The 19,764-nt window shown below is 36.4% G+C and overlaps 2 protein-coding genes across 2 annotated transcripts; both read left to right on the top strand.

Annotated features, from left to right (window-relative positions):
* The first annotated feature begins 292 nt into the window (after nucleotides 1–292).
* LOC103452285 (receptor-like serine/threonine-protein kinase SD1-8) lies at nucleotides 293–3,803 on the top strand. The gene is made up of 7 exons (XM_029097266.2): nucleotides 293–1,707; nucleotides 1,880–1,969; nucleotides 2,062–2,279; nucleotides 2,416–2,623; nucleotides 2,711–2,948; nucleotides 3,055–3,205; nucleotides 3,305–3,803. Exons 1-7 carry the CDS (start codon nucleotides 528–530, stop codon nucleotides 3,620–3,622), a joined length of 2,403 nt encoding a protein of 800 aa, XP_028953099.2. The 5' UTR covers nucleotides 293–527; the 3' UTR covers nucleotides 3,623–3,803.
* Nucleotides 3,804–8,185: 4,382 nt separating this feature from the next.
* On the top strand, nucleotides 8,186–10,135 carry LOC103448350 (protein kinase PINOID 2-like). The gene is made up of 2 exons (XM_008387602.4): nucleotides 8,186–8,837; nucleotides 9,177–10,135. Exons 1-2 carry the CDS (start codon nucleotides 8,257–8,259, stop codon nucleotides 10,096–10,098), a joined length of 1,503 nt encoding a protein of 500 aa, XP_008385824.2. The 5' UTR covers nucleotides 8,186–8,256; the 3' UTR covers nucleotides 10,099–10,135.
* Nucleotides 10,136–19,764: the final 9,629 nt, after the last annotated feature.

The following is a 19,764-nucleotide window of genomic DNA, read 5'->3' as shown; positions in this document are numbered from 1 at the left end:
TCTCAACACAGGTAGGGACAAACAAACTAAAAGAATATTAGACCTTTTTAGAATATTATTGATAATATCAATGCTTAAGATTCAAGTTCTTGACCTTAATTGGCCAACTAGCAGTCAACACTTTCTTGGATTTGAGATGCTCTGCCGGACTTCTTGGTTAAGATTAAGGTTAATTATGTTTATTCCTTCATTTGGACTATATAATTTTATTAAATACACATAATTAATATATATATATATATATATATATGTAAATTATATGTATATATAATTGTTGGGCTGTTATACTGTCATGTTTCCAAGTCTCCAAACATAAATTCCCAACACATGATATCAATTTACAGAAGTCGTACGCCAAAGAATTGCTACCCCTCCACCATTTTTGACTCTCTCTCTCTCTCTCTCTCTCTCTCTCTCTCTCTCTCTCTCTCTCTCTCTCTCTCAAATGTTACCACCTAGTATAACAACCCTCATCACAACATAGTCCCTCATAGTACAATTGTTTCCTGTCTTTGATTTGTTTAGACATGAAGACATCGAGAACATTTTCTCTTCTGTTGTGTACTTTCACCTGCTTCTTTGTGCGTTTATCTCATGCATCGGACACCCTGAGTCATGGACAATTCTTGTACAGCAATCAAACCTTGGTTTCCGCCGGCGGAGTGTTTGAGCTAGGCTTTTTCAGCTCCCCCTCTTCGCCAAACACGTACTTGGGAATCTGGTTCAAGAATGACAAGAACCAAAAGCCAGTTTGGGTTGCAAACAGAAACAGCCCCCTCATGGATTCCGTTGGAACGGGGGGTTCCTCCGAAGTATATCTCACCATCCGGTATGATGGGAACATGGTGATCCTTGACAGAAGAGGCACTCCATTTATTGTGAATTATGGAGCAGTTGCACCAGGGAAAAACACAACTGCAACGATTCTTGACTCGGGAAATCTTGTTCTGATGGAAGGAGGAGACACGTTTTGGCAGAGTTTCTATTACCCGACGGATACATTTCTTCCTGGAATGAAGTTGGGGTTGTTCAACATAAACACTGAGGAGTCGAGGATACAGTATCTTGTGTCCTGGTCAAGCACTTCTGACCCTACTGATGGTCCTTATGCTCTAGGCATTGATCGAGTGAACCACACTCAGTTCAACGTCTGGCGCAGCGATGGAGCTTACCAACAGATTGGATTTTGGGATGGCCATGAATTCCATTTATTCTTCAAAAGCAAGTCGGATAATCTCAACTACAGTTTCGTTTGGCATAGTAACGAGATTTATCTTACTTTTAGCAATAAAAATAGTAGCATGCCTTCATGGTTCGTGGTAGCCTCGGATGGGCTGATTGATGAGTTCATGATGGTAGGAAATGAGATTACGATTGTTGATTATTCACTATGCAATGACACAATGGCACGCAGTTCTAATGGCTGTTTGGTGCGGACGCCATCATCTTGCTCAGATGGAGATAATTTCTCACGTGTCACAGGAATGCTGCCGAGTTCATTGTTTTTAAGTTGGCCAATTCGGATAGATCCCTATGACTGTGAGATACTGTGCAGGAACAATTGCTCATGTGTTGCATATACATATGATTCCTTGCCGGATGATGGAACTCTATGTCAACTTTATTATGGAAATAAAACCGATCTTCAAAAAATCGTCAGGACAGGAAACAGCACCATCTATGTGCGTACTAACGCCTCTAAATCCGGTAAGCTTTTTCAATTACTCAACCTTTGATAGTTAGAGGAAGAATCAACAGCGGAACTACGTATCCTTTGTTCATTCAAATGCCCTTAAAGTTTTTAGATGGTAAGATGTGAACAGCCTCCTTTTCCTCTCCTTAAATTCTGATAGAGAACATTTTCTTTTTCTTTGCTCAGATAGTAAGCTGTTGGCTGTCACAATTATGGTGATTCCTTTGGTGTTGTTCATTTTAATCTTATTGCTGTGGATAAAGTGCAACTCTTTAGGTACGTTAACTGCGCTATCGATTGTCCAACAAACAGTAAAACGTTGCCAAATTAATATGTTGAGTAAACTGACTTCTTTGTACCAACAACAGGAATTTATGGATTCCGCAGTGGCACGAGAGATAGTATGAGGCTATTACTGTCGCAGTTGAGTGCCGATGATAATGCCAGCGGTCCAAATCTTATAGAATTTGGAAAGCAGAAGGATCATGAGTTGCCACTGCTTAGCTTTTCATTCATAGTGAAATCCACTAATAATTTCTCTCTTGCAAATAAGCTTGGGCAAGGTGGTTTCGGGCCTGTTTATAAGGTTTGTATTACAATTGTACTACATTTCTAACAATAAGGCATATGGCGCGACGAGTTTTATCGATTTCTAGTTTGAGAAGTTATATTAGGTTCAAAGTTTATATGAAAAAAAAACCTGTATCTGTTGTTTGTTGCAGGGCAAATTACAACAACATGACATTGCAGTCAAAAGGCTATCCAAAAGTTCTGGACAAGGACCGGTGGAGTTCAAGAACGAGGTGCAGTTAATCTCTAAGCTCCAGCACAGAAGTCTTGTGAAGCTTTTGGGTTGTTGCATTCATCGAGAAGAAAAGATACTAATATACGAGTACATGCCCAATAAAAGCTTGGATTCCTTCCTTTTCGGTGTGCAAATTCATCTATGCCCCTTCCCTATTTTATTTTTGGTTATCAGTTTAGTTCTCTCATGCTGTTGAATTGCAATTCTTGCAGATCAATCAAGGCGAAGGCTTTTAAATTGGAGACAGCGCATACACATAATCGAAGGGATTGCTCAAGGGCTTCTTTATCTTCACAAGTACTCTAGATTAAGAATTATTCATCGAGATCTGAAAATTAGCAACATCTTATTGGATGCTCACATGAACCCCAAGATTTCAGACTTTGGCTTGGCTAGAATTTTATCTGGGAATGAATGTCGAGCCAAAACAAATCGGGTTGTTGGAACATTGTAAGTAATTTCATGCCTGCATTTGTGTATTTTTGACATGTGTTTGTCATGCAGCATGTAGTTTTCATAAAACTAACAACTCACTTTCTCTTTTCACTAAAACCAGTGGCTACATGTCTCCTGAGTATTTGATGCACGGCCTTTTCTCAACTAAATCCGATGTGTTCAGCTTTGGAGTCATTGTATTGGAGATTGTAAGCGGTAGGAAGAACGCAAATTTTTATGAGTCAGATCATTCCCTGAACTTACTAGGACATGTAAGTAGCAACATGCTTTGGTTCTGAATTTATAAAATTCTTGTAAGTTATATCCCTCTATTCTATTTATCCAAGTTTAAAATTTGAAAATTGTTGAAGGCTTGGAACTTATGGAAATCTGGGCAAGCGGCGGAGCTTATGGATTCGACATTGGCAGATTCAAGTTCAATGAAAAGCCTTGTGCTCTGCATTCAGGTGGGTCTTTTATGTGTCCAAGACTGTGCAGAAGATAGGCCAACCATGTCGGATGTTGTTTCGATGTTGAGCAATGAAGGAGCAACTTTACCTAACCCTAAGCAGCCTACGTATTCGAATTTAACGACAGAGGTTGATAAACCATTAATGGTTGACAATCAACCATTAAATCGATTGCCTTCTGTAAATCTATTAACATTTTCGGAAGTAGAAGCACGTTAACAGCTTCGAAAGCAAACCAAGGGTAAATCGTTGCTTGTGTTCCAAGTAAATGTGCAGATGTATAGCTATACGTTCTTGTTCCAACTGATGAAGCCACCTGAGGTGGTCATTTTCTGCTTTTTTTACTTTCTTCTGAATTTTATCCTCTACCAAAATGTACATATTTATTTTTTATTTTCTCCATACACGTATAAAGAGTAAGACACAGTTTCTCAACAAATTTAGCAGTATCCATCTCTTATATGGGGCCCAAAAGCCCCAAGCAAGACAACTTGAAGTCCAAAGCCAAAGCCCATCCATTCTTCTTTGGACATGACATGACATCCGTATTTATACAAATACATATTGTTAATATGGTAGTGCTAAATCACCGATACCAATAACTAAAACGTATTGACTTGCTATCGATATAAATCCGTCTTATGTATACAACAAAATAGACGTCCATCACAGGTAATTTCTAATCAAGTATTAATCAAATTAATGGTGTTTAAACCAACTCATATCATGAAAACAAAATAAATGTAAAAAACATAAAATAAAATAAAATTAAAGGTAGTTCCTCATTCCTAGCATATGTATCCATATCGTCGTTGAAATTTTTATCCAATTGCACTGAAATTTATGCTTCTTAACAAACCTTTTCTTAAGAAACCCTAGCTGGGGTTCATAAACTTTCCTATATTCATATATTACTGTGTAAAGTCTTGTTGTGGGTTTGTCAGTTTGGCCATGTTTTGCTCAGTCTATGATCCCTCTACATTATTGAAGGAGTGGAAGTTCACAGTTTAGACAACGACATTGTTGGTTACAATTTCATCGTATCTTTTCTTCCGATTTTTTTGTGCTCATCGACAAGCTATTCACATTCTCGATCTGAAAATTTTGTCCCGCGTTATAGAGAAAAGTATGCCGTTTTTAATCTATATACGTACTAATCTCGAATTATAATCGAAGGCTTCACCCTTCTTTGACATTAATTTATCAATTGGTGGTTGCATAAAGAAATGAAATGAAATATCTTCAAACATGATCACTTGCAATGATGAGAGATTTTGTCCATGATGATACATTAAAAACCAAACTTTCATGCAAAACAAAACACATATAACTAAATTATTTATCAGAAAAATTAATGTCCTCACTGATACTGTTCTACCAAGCGTAGTTCTAACAGATTATTTTGTTTTGGGGTGTGCTATCCATACATCATTTTTACTTATCACACACCTTTTTAATTTTCGGCCGTCGGATCGAATAAGTTGAAGAAGAGTATGTGTTTTGTATTGCATGAAAGGATATAAAGTACTTGGAGCTAATAGAAGACTTAAAGCAAAACCGAACGTAGTGACTTTCTAGAATTCATACAACCAATTACACTTAATTGGGTAAGACTTGATTGTTATTGTTTGTTTAACCTCAAAGAAAAAAGAAGACAATGTTGTTGGAAACTTTTATTGGTGAGGGGAGAGGAATGTATGGGGCAAGTGATGGAGCTTTGAGTCATCCTATATATATACTTCTCTGTAACACTGCAATTCTTGCTAGGTTTGCCGCCTGAAATTGGAACAAAAACACTGCAACTGATAAGATCCTGTGGTGAAAAAGTGCAGAACTGAAAGAAAAGAAAGGCAGAAAAAAAGGATAAAAATTAATTTAATTAAAAAAAAAAGATATCTGCGGGGGAAAATTTCAAAGAGTTTGTGAAAAGTCCAAAGTAATTCCATTAAAACTGGCAGAGGGGACAGGATTTGGTGCCATCCTCCTATAAATATATTTCATCTATCAAATTCAAACCCATGTTTTTCCATTTTTTCCCTCTCATGAATAATATTTGTTGCTTTTTTTTCTTTAAAATCTATTTATTTCGTTTTGTGAACAAAAATAAAATTAAAATAAATTGTGCTTTAGGGTCCCACAAGATCAAACACCATGGATGGGGTAAGTATCAATCACACTGATTGGGTGATCTTTGTTGTCTGATCTAAAGCTAAAAGGTTGGAATATGATGTCTTTCAATGGTGGGATGCATGACATCAAAAATTATAATAATATTATTATTAGAGGGGATTTTGAACTAATTTACAAATGAGAATACACACAAGCTTAAGTACTTAGGTTAACTAATATTTTGTGTAAGAAAGTATATTTAACATGGAGGATCACTGAATAAGATGCTGTCGCGCACATAATCATTTACTTTTCATCTAGACTTTCACTTTGGAGTTTATCAAACATGATATTAACAATTATGTAATTGAAGTACAGATTGTGTCAATAATTAGCATGCACAACATGTCGATAGTTTATAACGTTTTCTTATGTTTGCCGATATTAAGTGGTTAAATATGTCACGTGATCACTACTCTCTTTGACCTAAATTCTCCACACAAATGACTAAATACAAATCCTAAACTTTTTTTTATTAGAAAACGTGTTAGGATCAATCATTCATACTCTCATGAGCTGATGCAGACTTCTTTACCCTTTATAAATCTCACAAACATGAATAACCAAAATAAACTAAATGCAGGTCCCCTACAGTCTACATGGGTTCACATGCATGACAAGAACGTCATAAACATAAGCAGAAGGTATAAAGGGGCACCAGCCACGTAACCCTAATGAGGTGGACATGAATACAGAAGCACGGGTATTTGGTGCACCCAGAACCTTTCCACTGACCTATGGCCTGTCTGTTAATTTACCAAAAGGTCCCTCACTTTTAAAGTAACTACTGTTTTACAGAGCAGGATATCGATTCTTAAGGTGGGGATGCAATTTGAGTGTTTGATAGAAGTTAGACCGGTAGATAACAGTGGTAAAATACCAACACTACGACATGTCGTTGAGGGTAGGCGTGGTTTGCGAACTTTTATCGTGGTTCTTGAATAAACGGTGGAACGAAGCTTTTAACGGGAAAAGAAAGAAGCGACGCTTTTTGACCGCCAGCCTTGGAAAGGCACATTTGCTGAGGCAAAGTAACAAATCTGTCACCCACTAAACAAATACAATTAGAAAAATACTTGTCGAAAATTCTAATCGTTGCTATGTTAATTAGAGCAGTATACTAAAAGAGTGTAATTTAAGTTCAAATTTGCTATACATATATAGTCGAATATCGCTTAAATAAAACAACTCGACCCATTAATTCGGGCTTAGGGCTTGTTTGGGACTAGCTCTAGAAGAGCTAACGTGTTTTGAAAACCTTAAAGGTACTTATGGATCGTAAAAGCAGCTTTTTGAAGAAATACATGTTGCGTCCATAAAAATTACACTAAATACCTTAGGGTTTATGCTAAAAATTTCTGCTCATAAGCGCTCTTATGAGCGGAAGTATCTTATACAAAAACAGTTTTAATGAAACTCTTACATGTCTAATCGTAGGTGTCAAATGATGATTAGAGAAAGGGAAAAAGTAGAGAAGACCCCAAAAGTATTCATAGAATACAAATATATACAGCAAACTGCAGGGAGACAGAAGCAAATGACATGCACATACAACTAGTTAGATTTTAAGACATGAAATATCACATCATAAAATAATTACTTCCATGTAAGACCTTTTACATACGAGAAATTGACAAGGTGCTAATTAAAGCACCATTAAAAAAAAGATAAGATAAATAATGAAAATTACAAGTTACAAGGCCTTGTTTGGCTGGTTTTATTATTTTAATATGATGAAACATGCATCAACCATTTGTTTTGGAAGTCACTTTTGAAAGCAAAGCATAGTGGTGGTGTCAGCTGAGATAAGCATGCCTAGAACAAGATCAATCTAAAAGCTCTTTATTTGCTGCAGTCTTTTGTTTGGCAGAAGGTAGATAGCTTGGGTTGGTTGAGATCAGCTGTAAGAAATTAAAACCCTAGAAATTGTAGAAAAAAGAAATGGAAATGGTGAACCAGATAAATTTCCATGGACTTGCACTGTGTATTTCCAAAAGTGGATTGGTTTACCAAAATAGCCATCCTCTTGCTCCCCTTTCTATGTATCTTTTGGGAGAACCCCATATGATTCATCAAAAAGTGAAAACAATGGCATTGTTGTGAAATGTTGTGGAAACATGGGTAAGTATATAGATGACTTTCATTAGCTGCATAGAACAATAACTTGGCACTTAAGTTTGATAAACTTGGGTAGAGACAGCGACTACATCATTTATCAGACCACTCTAACAGAAGTGAAAACACGTTAGCGACTACATGCATGATGATACAACTTGACTCCATGACTCGTCACATTCAATGTGAGAGTTGTCCAAATAAAACAATTATGTTGAAGTAAAGTTTCTATCCTTAACATTTACCAAAATTTCACACATGTTTAGTGGAATACGACATTTGGTAAGTGAGAATGGATTAAAAATGAGAAAATTCTACAATAACGTCTACTCATATATTAACATGTAAACTAATTATACTAAATTATTGTAATTCGGTAGTATCACACACTAAGTTTTCTTTTATTATCAAAAGTAGCACTTTGTAACTTTGTTTGAACAACTATTACATATTTTGATGTGCTAAATAGCCTCATAGCCTTCAAGTTCTCACAAACCCTTTGTTATAAAAAGCCCGATAAAGCAAACAGAACACACACACACACTCTCTCTCTCTGCTTCTTCACAACAATGGCAGCCATGACAACCAAAGATGAATCGGAATATGATAGCAGTTGCTCATCCATAACGGTTCCGGACTCGAGCCGGAGCTGGATGAGCAACCTGAGCTTCAGCAGCCGCCGCCCGAGTTCGGTCTCCGTCTGCTCCTCCGCCACGGAAGCCTGCCTGCATTCCTCGGCTCACAAGCCCCACAAGGCCAACCAAGCTGCATGGGAAGCCATGAGGCGGCTCCGCAGCTCTAAAGGCCGAGTTGGGCTAGAACATTTTCGTCTCCTCCGCCGGCTCGGCAGCGGAGACATAGGAAATGTGTATCTTTGCCAGATAAGAAACCCGGTGGTGGGTTTGCCGCAGTGCTTTTATGCCATGAAAGTGGTGGACAGAGAAGCACTTGCTATAAGGAAGAAGCTGCACAGAGCTGAGATGGAGAAGGAGATTCTGGACATGCTTGATCACCCTTTTTTGCCTACTCTCTACGCTGAGTTTGATGCTTCTCACTACTCATGCTTGGTTATGGAGTTTTGCCCCGGCGGTGACTTGTATGTCGCCCGGCAAGGCCTCCCCCGAAAATGCTTCAGCATCTCATCTGCTAGGTAATTACTTAACTCCATCTAACTAATCGTAGTTAGTAGGAAATGTTCTCTCGTCAAACAGTATTAATCTTAGTCGGAAGTTCTGCTATGCAATTAATTTACTTCCTGTAATTGTACTTAGTCGGTAATTAATAGCTGAAAATGTTCTCTTGATATATTCGTTTCATTTGACAACATACTACCTTAAAAATAGCTATATGTACGTTCATTATCATGTTTTCTAAATTATGAGGAAACTAAAGAGTACTATTAGCTAGAGAATTACTATAGCCTCGTTTTATTTTGTGAAAGTCGTATAAAATTGAAATAATTACAATTTTTGGGATGAATTAATCGCAGGTTTTACGCGGCGGAGACGCTGTTAGCTCTAGAGTATCTGCACATGATGGGGATTGTTTACAGAGACTTGAAGCCCGAAAATGTGCTGGTTAGAGAGGATGGACACATCATGCTCTCAGATTTTGATCTCTCCCTCAAATGCGACGTGGTTCCGAAATTGCTCAGGCGAAAATCAGAGTTAGAATCGAACCAGAAGAGCGCAAAGAGCTCATCAATGTCGTATTGTGCTGCTGCCCCCATGCAGCCTGTGCTCTCTTGCTTTTCTGCATCCCATAAGGAAAAGAAGGGCACAGTCACAACCATAACAGAACAAGTTGGTGCTGGTAATCATGTTAATCACGATCATCATGATACTAATCATGATTATGATGATGATTATCAAGAACTTAACCCGGAAATGGTGGCCGAACCAATCCACGCTAGGTCCAAGTCATTTGTGGGGACCCACGAGTACTTGGCGCCAGAGGTGATATCAGGGCAAGGCCATGGAAGCGCGGTGGACTGGTGGACTTTTGGAGTGTTTTTGTATGAAATGTTATACGGGCGGACGCCTTTCAAAGGCGAAAACAACGAGAAAACCCTAATCAACATACTCAAGCAGCCATTAAGGTTTCCAAGAGTTGTGGTCAGCAGCAGTAAAGAGCTTGAGGAGATGGTCAAAGTTCAAGACTTGATTAGCAAGCTATTGGTGAAGAATCCCAAAAAGAGAATTGGAAGCTTAAAGGGATCTGTGGAGATCAAAAGGCATGATTTCTTTAAGGGTGTGAATTGGGCTTTGATTAGGTCAGTTAGGCCTCCTCATGTCCCTAATAGCGATTTGCATAATAAGATTAGGAATAATAGAGTAAATTACTTGCCTAAGTTAAGCAAGAAGGAGAGGGATGAACCGTTTCAGATCCCTCATCATGTTGAATATTTTTAATTTTATTGCTTCGATATATTAATGATTTAATGATGCATATAGGTAACCCTAAAACACAAAGCAAATTTATTTACACATTTTACATAAAAAAATATCATTGTAAAGGTATCTCCCGTCCAGGTAAGTTTATGAGAGCGTTTCTCTTTTGAGAAGATAAATAAATGTATGTGCAAGTAGGAATGTAAAAGTAAAGGATCCCATAATTGTCCCAATGTGATTTTCATGAGAAGTCTATGAAGACATGTGAGGACAATAATTACTCTTTGTCAATGATGGAAAAAATTATAAATAAAAAATAAAACTTGAATCATGTTTTTGCTTTCATTATTTTTACTTTTTCACAAAAATTGTCTGCTTTTTGCATATGGGACTTTCATATCCACAAGTTCACATGCTGTTTTCACCAAGAAAGAAACTAACAAAAGCATCATGCATGCTTCCTTCCCTTCTTTGTTCTTCTGATATTTCTGGTCATGTAAAGTGCTAACTTCTTTTTCCTCTTCCCCATATCCATCCAAGCACTTTTTTAAAGAAGCTTATGCATAATTTAATTCAAAAATGTACGATTAGAGAGCAAAGTCTTAAAAATCAACCAATCAGTTCAAGCCATATGATTAGCGTTGTGGTTGTATGGAACATTTCAAGAACTAGCCTCCGTTTGTTGGCTACGACTGGACAAGATCGGAATTGAATCCAAGCCAATATTACAAAGTTTTACGAGACATAGTATTTTGAATTGTTATCCTATATAATAATCGAGTCTCAACACTTATATGTTCACCAAATAGAGTTTAAAGTATTGGTTCAATTTATTTGAAATAGTCAAGTTCGAGCCGAACCACTAAACGGAATTCCTGAGAACACATCAGTCGGCATTTGGAATTAATCTAGTCATCTATGCCCAGACAATCTTCCCAACACACAGGAAGGACAGCCCTACATTGGTTCTCAGTGCATCAGTTTGCACACGATCTCGTCTGAATTCAAGGAACCTTCTGCATATGGCTAGTAGTAGTGAGATTAATTTTTATAATCTTGTCATGTAATCATACTATGCAGCTAATTTGGTGCAATCTGATAACCCGTTCGTATGTGTGTATGTATGATGTGCATAATATATAAAGATTTTGAGAAGGAACTGCCTGTATGCCTCTAAGTCAACGCTATGTGCACAAAGGGTCAATAGAGGTTTCATTGGCTTTCAAGAACTTGCCATTTTGTCAATTCCATTGATGGAAATCCAGACTAACAGAGGGGGAGATCGTGCAGTCTTCATCACTAGTACTTTGCAGCAGCACGCGCAGGAAAGAGACATGGTTGGCTATGGCTTGGGTGACGCCTCTCTCTCTTATGGATTTCAATATGCTCCAACATATTTTAAGTTGATAGACTGTAATTTTGGCCGCTATAGTTTAGGGTTTAGGATGCTCTTGAGCATCCAAATGTTAGAATACTCCAAAGCATATTAAAATTTACACCCTCTCTCATTCTTTCTTTAAAATTAGGTCTAAAGCCTAGTCTTTATTGTACGGAATATATGTGCATGGGCCTTGCTAGCTATCGGTTTCACCAAACAAGTAAAAGAAGTAAGCTAGGAATTGTAATGATACTCTTGAACTCATATCATGCTCTGTTTGCTTTTTGTACTTCTGCGAGCCGTTTGGTTAAATTTCATGCAATTCTTTGACAACAACCATTTGAACCTGCTCGGCCTAAGCTGGATATATTGAAAACGAATGGCGAATGTTAAAGTTTCTAGTTGTATACCAAGGAAATGAGGACCATATATCATGGTTGGATAACAAAATATCTGGTAGACTTAGTTATAGTTGTATTCATAAGGAGAAATTAGGTTCACATCCTTTTTTTTGTTACTCGATTGATTAAAATCATATTCATTTTTAATTTTTGATCAAGGTCCTTGGGTATTAATAACATCATTAATTACTTGAATAATAAAATATTTTTATTTTTAAAAATATTCATTTAGTATTAAAAATGTTACAATTAGTATATTTATATTTATGGCTAAATTTTTTATCATATATTTTTATTTTTAGTTTGTACCTATTTTGACACACCCCGATCCTAAAATCAAGGAGTGCTGGCCATCACGTGAGCGTGACGTAGCCAAGAGTGCGACACGGAAGCAAGATACAATAGAATTACGAATGAATTCGAACCAACTACTAGCAGTAATAACCTACTAGCATAAAGAGTGAGTTATTAAGTAAAACACACGAATTTAGAGCATAGGTATAAGTGCAGTCAAGTAGGACCGTAATTAAAAGTACAACACTCGTAGGAGGGTCCTACATGTGGTACGTCTGTCAGAATGCCGAAAAGACCTCGTAACCGCCAACCGCTAACTAGAACCTGGAGGGGCGCAAAACAAAAATGAGTGGGTCAGTAAAACCAAATATTTCTCAAAACATTTCATTTAAAACATTTCTAACCCCTCACCGTAAAACCTGTATACTTTCCCAGAAAATAGTATATATAAAACCATATGTAATCTCAAAACTCAAATCCCAAGTCTTTAACATTTTTCAAGAAAAATATGCCATGCCATAAAACAAAATATAAATCAGGTGAAATAAGGAATCAATCGGAGACCCTGCAATTGGTCCTATACGATTAATTCTATAGCTCAATATCCCACTCAGCCGGAGTCACCACAGTGACCTATACGACCCTACTCTGCACATCACTCGGAACTACGTAAGGTAGTCTGTACGATGAAAGGTGTAAAAAAAATACGCTCTAGTGCTTCTCTCATCAATCATCAGCGCGCATAACTAAGGTCACCCACTAATCAGAATCACACCTAGTGATCTATACGACTAGCATGTCGGAACCCTCACATGGTCTGTACGACATCCACCTACTTGGATCCAAGGCGAGTGTGCGGTGTGGTGAATAATATAAGCACTAACACCTAGGGTGCAGGTTATGAGCTTAAAACGTCTCAACATCAAACAATTCAATGAATAATGAACTCACCTGACTTACCTGTGCCTCCACAGCACCATGCCCATGTATGCATCATATATCAATCATATAATTCATATAACAATTCACATTTTCTTCAAATAATTCTATGCATGGCATTTAAAAAAATATTTTCATATAAATGCATTTTCTGGGAAAAACAATAGTATATAGGTAATACGAAAACAAAACTGCCCACTCACTGGTAAGTCGATGGGTCGTAGCCCCCGTGACGTCCCTGGATGCGCTCGTCCTCGGGATAAGTGTCACCTATATGCGAAACAACTAAAATAACATTATTTAAAGCACATCACCAACATTTCGTAATAACTTCTCATACGATGCTCAAATTGGGTATATGAATATACCACATCGACTTACTCGACGTCACGGACATCGAGTAATTTTTAGAAAAAATTTTGGAGGTCTCACGCGCCGTGGGTGGCACGGGTCTACGCGCAGGCCACGCGCAGGTCACGCGCCGCGCGTGTCGTCTTCCTCACTGGGCTTGCTGAACTGGTTTTTCCGGCGGCCGATTTCCGGCCAACTTTGAAACTTCTTGTTCTCCTTCGTTTCTCAACCATTTTCTTCGTATTTTATACCAAATTGAAGCCCCAAACATGTAGAATCACGATACACCACTTTAAGGCTCTAAAACAACTAAATCTCACCGGAAAAATCCAAGAAAAACCGGCCAAAGTCGAACTCGACGATCCCGACGTCCAAAACTTCCAAACGAACGTCCCCGAGCTTCCTTAGGACCTCCTAAAGCTCACTGTGAGCTTGGATTGTCCTAAAAATCAACCAACAAAAAGTTCATGAACAGTGCCAAATTCGGACCTCGGGTTTTCAACGTGAAAACGAAAGATTTCTTACCTGAAAATGGTATCTTTGAGTTCGTAGGACACTCACAAGCACGATGACACTAATCTCCACGTCGATCCATGAAGTTTTGGGTGGTTTTGGTGTTGTCCGTACGGTTTGGGTGAGAGAGAGTGAGAGATGGTCGTGAGGGAGGAGAGAGAGAGAGAGAGAGAGAGAGCTACGGGAAGGGAGAGAGAGAGCAGGTGAGTGAGTTTTGATAATCACATTCAATCCACACCATCCATTTCTACATCCCTAACCAAAATAACAAAAATCAATTTAAAGTCAACTTGGCTTATTTACTTTCTTCCAAAACATATCTAAAATTAGACCAAATATTGTCACACACCCATGTACCTTAATGCCCGCTAAGGGTAAATCCGTCATTTCACATTCCCGACAAAAGTATCTCTGGGACGGGCTGTGACATATTTTTAATTTGCAAATATTTTTTAATTTGTACCAATTTTCTTTTCAATTTTAATTTGTACCCATATATTAGTTTCTTTTTGTGCCCATATTTTTTAAAGTTTTATTTTTGTTTGTACCCATGTGTATACCGTCACGTGACATTGTATATTTAATGAATGATAGAAAAATTACATATGGTATATTTATGTTTTATGCCTAAACTTTGTATAATATACTTATATTTTTAGTTTGTACCCACTTTTAATTTGCAACATTTTTTTTTTTAAATTTACAGTATTTTCTTTTTAGTTTTCTTTTGTACCCATGTATTAATTTCTTTTAGGGCCTATATTTTTAAAAAATTCATTTGTACTCATAATTTTTTAACCTTTTATATTTACCTTAATTTATTTATAATGTACCCATTCTTCTTTATTAATGTACATATGTGAAATGTACCAATTTTTTTAACACTCTGGATACATTCTTTTGCCATTTATTATTTCTTATTTTTACATAGTTTTTATCCATTTATTCAATCAAAATGTTTGAATTCTTTTATTGTAACCGTTTCTAATAGTATTATAATGAGATATTTTAAATTTATAGGATTATAAATCTCATAAAATATCAAACAATTAATGTCAAAATTATAAAACTATAAATATTAATAGTAATATAATGAGGTGTACAAAGTCAAGGGACTTTGATCAAACTTTGAATACCATTAAGGTTTTAATAAAAGAATGTTAAGGATTAGGGACCGCCAAGGTATTAAATATCGGTAATATCGGAAATATCGGTAGTCTGAAAACACGGAAATATCGATGGAAATATCGAGATAATATCGATATCGATAAAAATTACATGGAAACCACGGAAATTGTAAGAAAAACTTGAAATTTTTTATTGAAACTTTGCAGGATGTTTATTTAGTCAATTATCTATTAGTTTATCACAAAAAATTGGAAGGAAATGCATTGCATGATGGATTTAACATTATCAAGTTGATTATATAGCGAGCTGACAAACATTGTGAGTGTAGAAAATATGTAGTAATTAATGAAAGAAGTCTAAACACACCATAATCATTTATATATAATAAATTAGTACAATATTTTACACTTTATACATTGCATGGTAAGATACATGAGTGACTTAGTACCACATAGAGTTCCTATGAGGTTCAAATTTTTCACTATCTTCATCATCTCTATGTCCATACCTAAATGTTTCTCTATCATAAATAACTAATGTAGCACACATAAATCATCACCAACCATCAAGGCATGACTACATCATAAATCATAATATATTAACATATGAGTATACTATGTTAGGCATACCATTGTTGAAATTAAGTAAAACCAAACGATGAAGATCATTGGATTTTTTTTTAAGAGATTAAACAAGCATCGGTTATCAAACCATATTATGATATCCTTTTCAATTTCACACCAAGCACAAAAGCATATAAGTTCCAAAACTTACTCTATGTAACAAACTCAAATATCAATTTTACACCAGCCATATTGGAGCCTTCACACGTTCCAAATTATTTAGAAGACTTAAATTGTTTTATCAACAAGATAATGAGCATTCAAATGTAAATACCTAATGTAGCAAATTAACATAACTACGTAGATAAAACTTGGATAAAATCAACTACCTAAATCATAAAACACACCTCACAAAAATATAAAATTCATCCTATATATTTTGATCACCCTCTAATCTTATTTAATTAAAAAAAAACTACTCCCCCAAAACTCACACTGCCATTTGCACCAAACCACATTATCCATCATTCGAAGAAAACAAATTAAAACACACAAACCAACAAAAGGTCGATGACATATCACTGAACACTCCAGCTCCTCTCTCACCATGCAGACTCTCACTCTCCACGCATCCAACAGGTGTCCCTGACTCCCTCCACGTGTCCCCTCCACCGATGTCTTTCTCTTCCTTTAAACCCAAACCCTCCTCCTCATCTTCTTCTCACTCTCATTTCTCGACCTCCGCCGACAACAAGCACAGATCTCCCACCTCTCTCGATCCTTCTCCCACACACACATACACACACGCACAGAGACCCAAGGTCTCTCGATCCTTCTCCCACTCCCACACACACGCACAAAGACCCACATCGGCAGATCGGCTTCTACTTCTCCCTCGTCGCCGCCGTCTCTCTCATTTCTCTCTGCACCGAGGGTCCGAGACCCACATACACACACGCACACCCATCATCATCAACAACCTTGTCTTTCTCCCTCTCCTTCTCGTCTCTGCAACTCGGCGAACTCCGGCGAGGCCATGGGTGTCGACTCACTTTCCGAACACCTCCGACCGTTTCACGGCAAACTTCATATATAAAAACGTTCATCTTGTCTTCTATTTCATTTTCATACCTAGATCGGAGTCTAGGGTCCTGTTTTACACTCTGCCGGAGCTTCTACAGCTCCGGCGTTCTTCTCCGAGTATTCCCATTCCGATATTATCGATAATTTCGATAATATCGCGATATTATCCCGAAAACCATTTGGATAGTGAAAAAAATTTCGGTTCCCCTAAAAACCGATAATATCGGCGATATATCGCCGATATTATCGGCATTTCGGACCATGGGGACCGCATCCAAAGTATCCTTATTCATAATTATGTGATTTTTTAATATGTAAATTAAAAAAAATTAATACATATGTATTTCTTTGGACAAAATATAATGTATAGTATTGCATTTTACGAGTCCAGTATCCAATGGCCAAAATATCATTGTCGTGATTAGAAAAACAGCCTTTTGTCATAGCTTTCAGAAATGATTTAACAATTCAACCAACGTAGTACTTGCTTATCATTCTCTTCAATGACAACTACGTTGAGCTTGTAGCGGAATAGGATCCTCTTAGGATTCCTTCCATCCGGATTCACGGAGTCCTTCAAATCTATTCATTCAATAAAAAATCGAATGGCCAGGAACTAATTCTCTGTTCACCTGCACCCGCACATGCACCTTCACTTTTTCCTGTTCATCTTCTACCATCTTCACCTTCTCATGTTCATCAATTTCCATTTTTTTCCTTGTTCACCTTCTCTTGTTCATCTTCTTCCATTTTCTCCATCTCTCTCTCCGGCTTCAGAATTATAGGATTTGAAGAGAATCGCAGTCCTTTGTAGCAAAATTCTTGTTTTTCATGTATTTGTTGTATATAAATTACAGCACACATTATTTGTTCCATTGCTTTTATCATTAAGATAGAATTAATTAGGATGCGGAATCAAATTATTTGAGAAGTTATAATTCTACATTATCAAATATTTGATCATGCTCATAAATTGGACTTGTACGCCCAACAAGATCGTTCATCAAATGTTGTGACCGTCTTCCATTTGTTCAAATTTCAGCTCCCATCACACTATATATGCTTGAATAAATTATTTTAAAGAGTACATCACTCATTATTTGATACGAAAATTTAATAAACTAATTAGCCATGTTAGGCTAATATTATTACTTTGATAATCACAAGAAACCTATACCAAATTTTATTTTTTGGTCCGGACATCATCTAGTGTCATCACATCCTAGATTTTGCATGTGCCACAAATTTAGAAAAAATACTATCGCAATCATGGTACCAATATTATATATGTAATTAAAGTTTTAAGGTAACGCTGAACAACATTTGCTTTCCACTGTTTTCATGTTCATAGGGTACTATTTTGTGGAAGACAAAAACACTTTGAATAAACAAATATACAAATTAAGTTAGCTCAGCTAGTCAGGCATATTTCTGAAGTGATTGGTTAGTCAACATGGTACATTGACAATAGTATGGCAAAAATATCAACATTAATCAACTGTGAATATTGATCAAAATAATCGACTGTTAATTGGGTACCAAAGCAAATAAATGAAAGAATCTTTTTATCTTTAACTACTTTTTCATTAACAATATATCTTTAACTACTTCACCTACCTTTAGCCACTTGGTTAACGTTTGAAATGGAAAAGCATTAAAACAATCTTTCTTTTAGGTGACTGATCATGTGATGAAAAAAATATCAGTTTATTTGTGATTGAGAAGTCTCTCTCACGACATTGAGTTTTTATTGTATTTGAGTTTTAATGCGGTCAAAAAGGTAATTAATTCAATAAGGTAAGATAACACTACAAGTAATGTTATTCTCCACCAACTGAAAGATACACAAAACCTACCCATAGTCTCTATTTAGCACGTATGGATTTGTAAGAGAAATTCTTACATCGAATTGATGATACTGGCTTTGTATATATTCACAGTTATTATTTTATGAAACACGTTATGAAAGGTAGATGTAGATACAAGATGACATTTCCTCGGTCGCACAATAGAATCTCTCAGACTTGTGACGGTGCAAAGACAGACGACATATGAAACCAGACACTGGCGACCAACTCAAGGGAAAACCATGGATTGGAAAGAGAAACCCCATCCAGGATTTTTTGAATGCTGTCTGCAACAGCAGATCACTTGGTGATCTCAACCCTTCCTTTTAGGACACCTGTCTCAATCTCATCAAATATTGAAGTGCGTATGGAACCAAAGCACAAGGGCAAACCCATGGTTTTGGGGCAGCTTTGTCCCAAACCAGTTACAATTTCCACTCCCAACTCAAGAGAAAGTGAATTTTATAAAAGGTATAATATACCTACTCTTAACATTTAGAGTAAAACTCAAATTTTAGGTTCTAAACTTATCTTAACTAGCTCAAATTATTGGGCCAAATATGAGTTTTAACCCAAAACTCATTTTTGAAGCAAATTTAACCCAAAATTTCACCCAGGTTAGTAGACTAGTTCACCTTACATGTGTATTTTTTTTAGTTTTATTATTGAATCCAACTGCTAAGCTCTCATATGATTAAATCCAACACTAAAAAAAAAAAATCTAACAGTCCACATTTAAATTCAACGGCTAAAAAAAAAAAAAATCTTTCATGTGTTTCATATTCTTTCATCATGTTCCACGAGGTTCATGGTCTCAGTTTAGTGATTTTTCAATATTTATCGGAATCTAAATATTTTTTTTGTTAAAATCTTCATAAAATTAAATTAGGTAGTCTACATAATTTTTTTTTTAAATTTACTTTAAGAAAAAAAAAATCTAAATTCATTCTTTTAATAATCTCGAGCTAAAAATTTAACCTCAAAAGAGTTTGAGCAGAAAAACTATTTCCGAGTTAAAACTTAAATTTTATGGTTAAAAATTTTAAGTTTTAACTCAAGAGTTGAAGATGATTTAAATAAAATAATATGCAATACTTAGAAAATAAGTCTTATTTAGATTCGTGGGTCATCTTAGTAATACCAAATGGTTAATATAAGAGCATCTCAAGTAGAATTGTTAAATTTATTTT

Source organism: Malus domestica, chromosome 02 (genome assembly GCF_042453785.1).
Source record: "Malus domestica chromosome 02, GDT2T_hap1".
Classification (NCBI taxonomy): Eukaryota; Viridiplantae; Streptophyta; class Magnoliopsida; order Rosales; family Rosaceae; genus Malus; species Malus domestica.
Note: the sequence above shows the minus strand (reverse complement) of the source record. Positions and strands in the feature narration are given on the sequence as shown.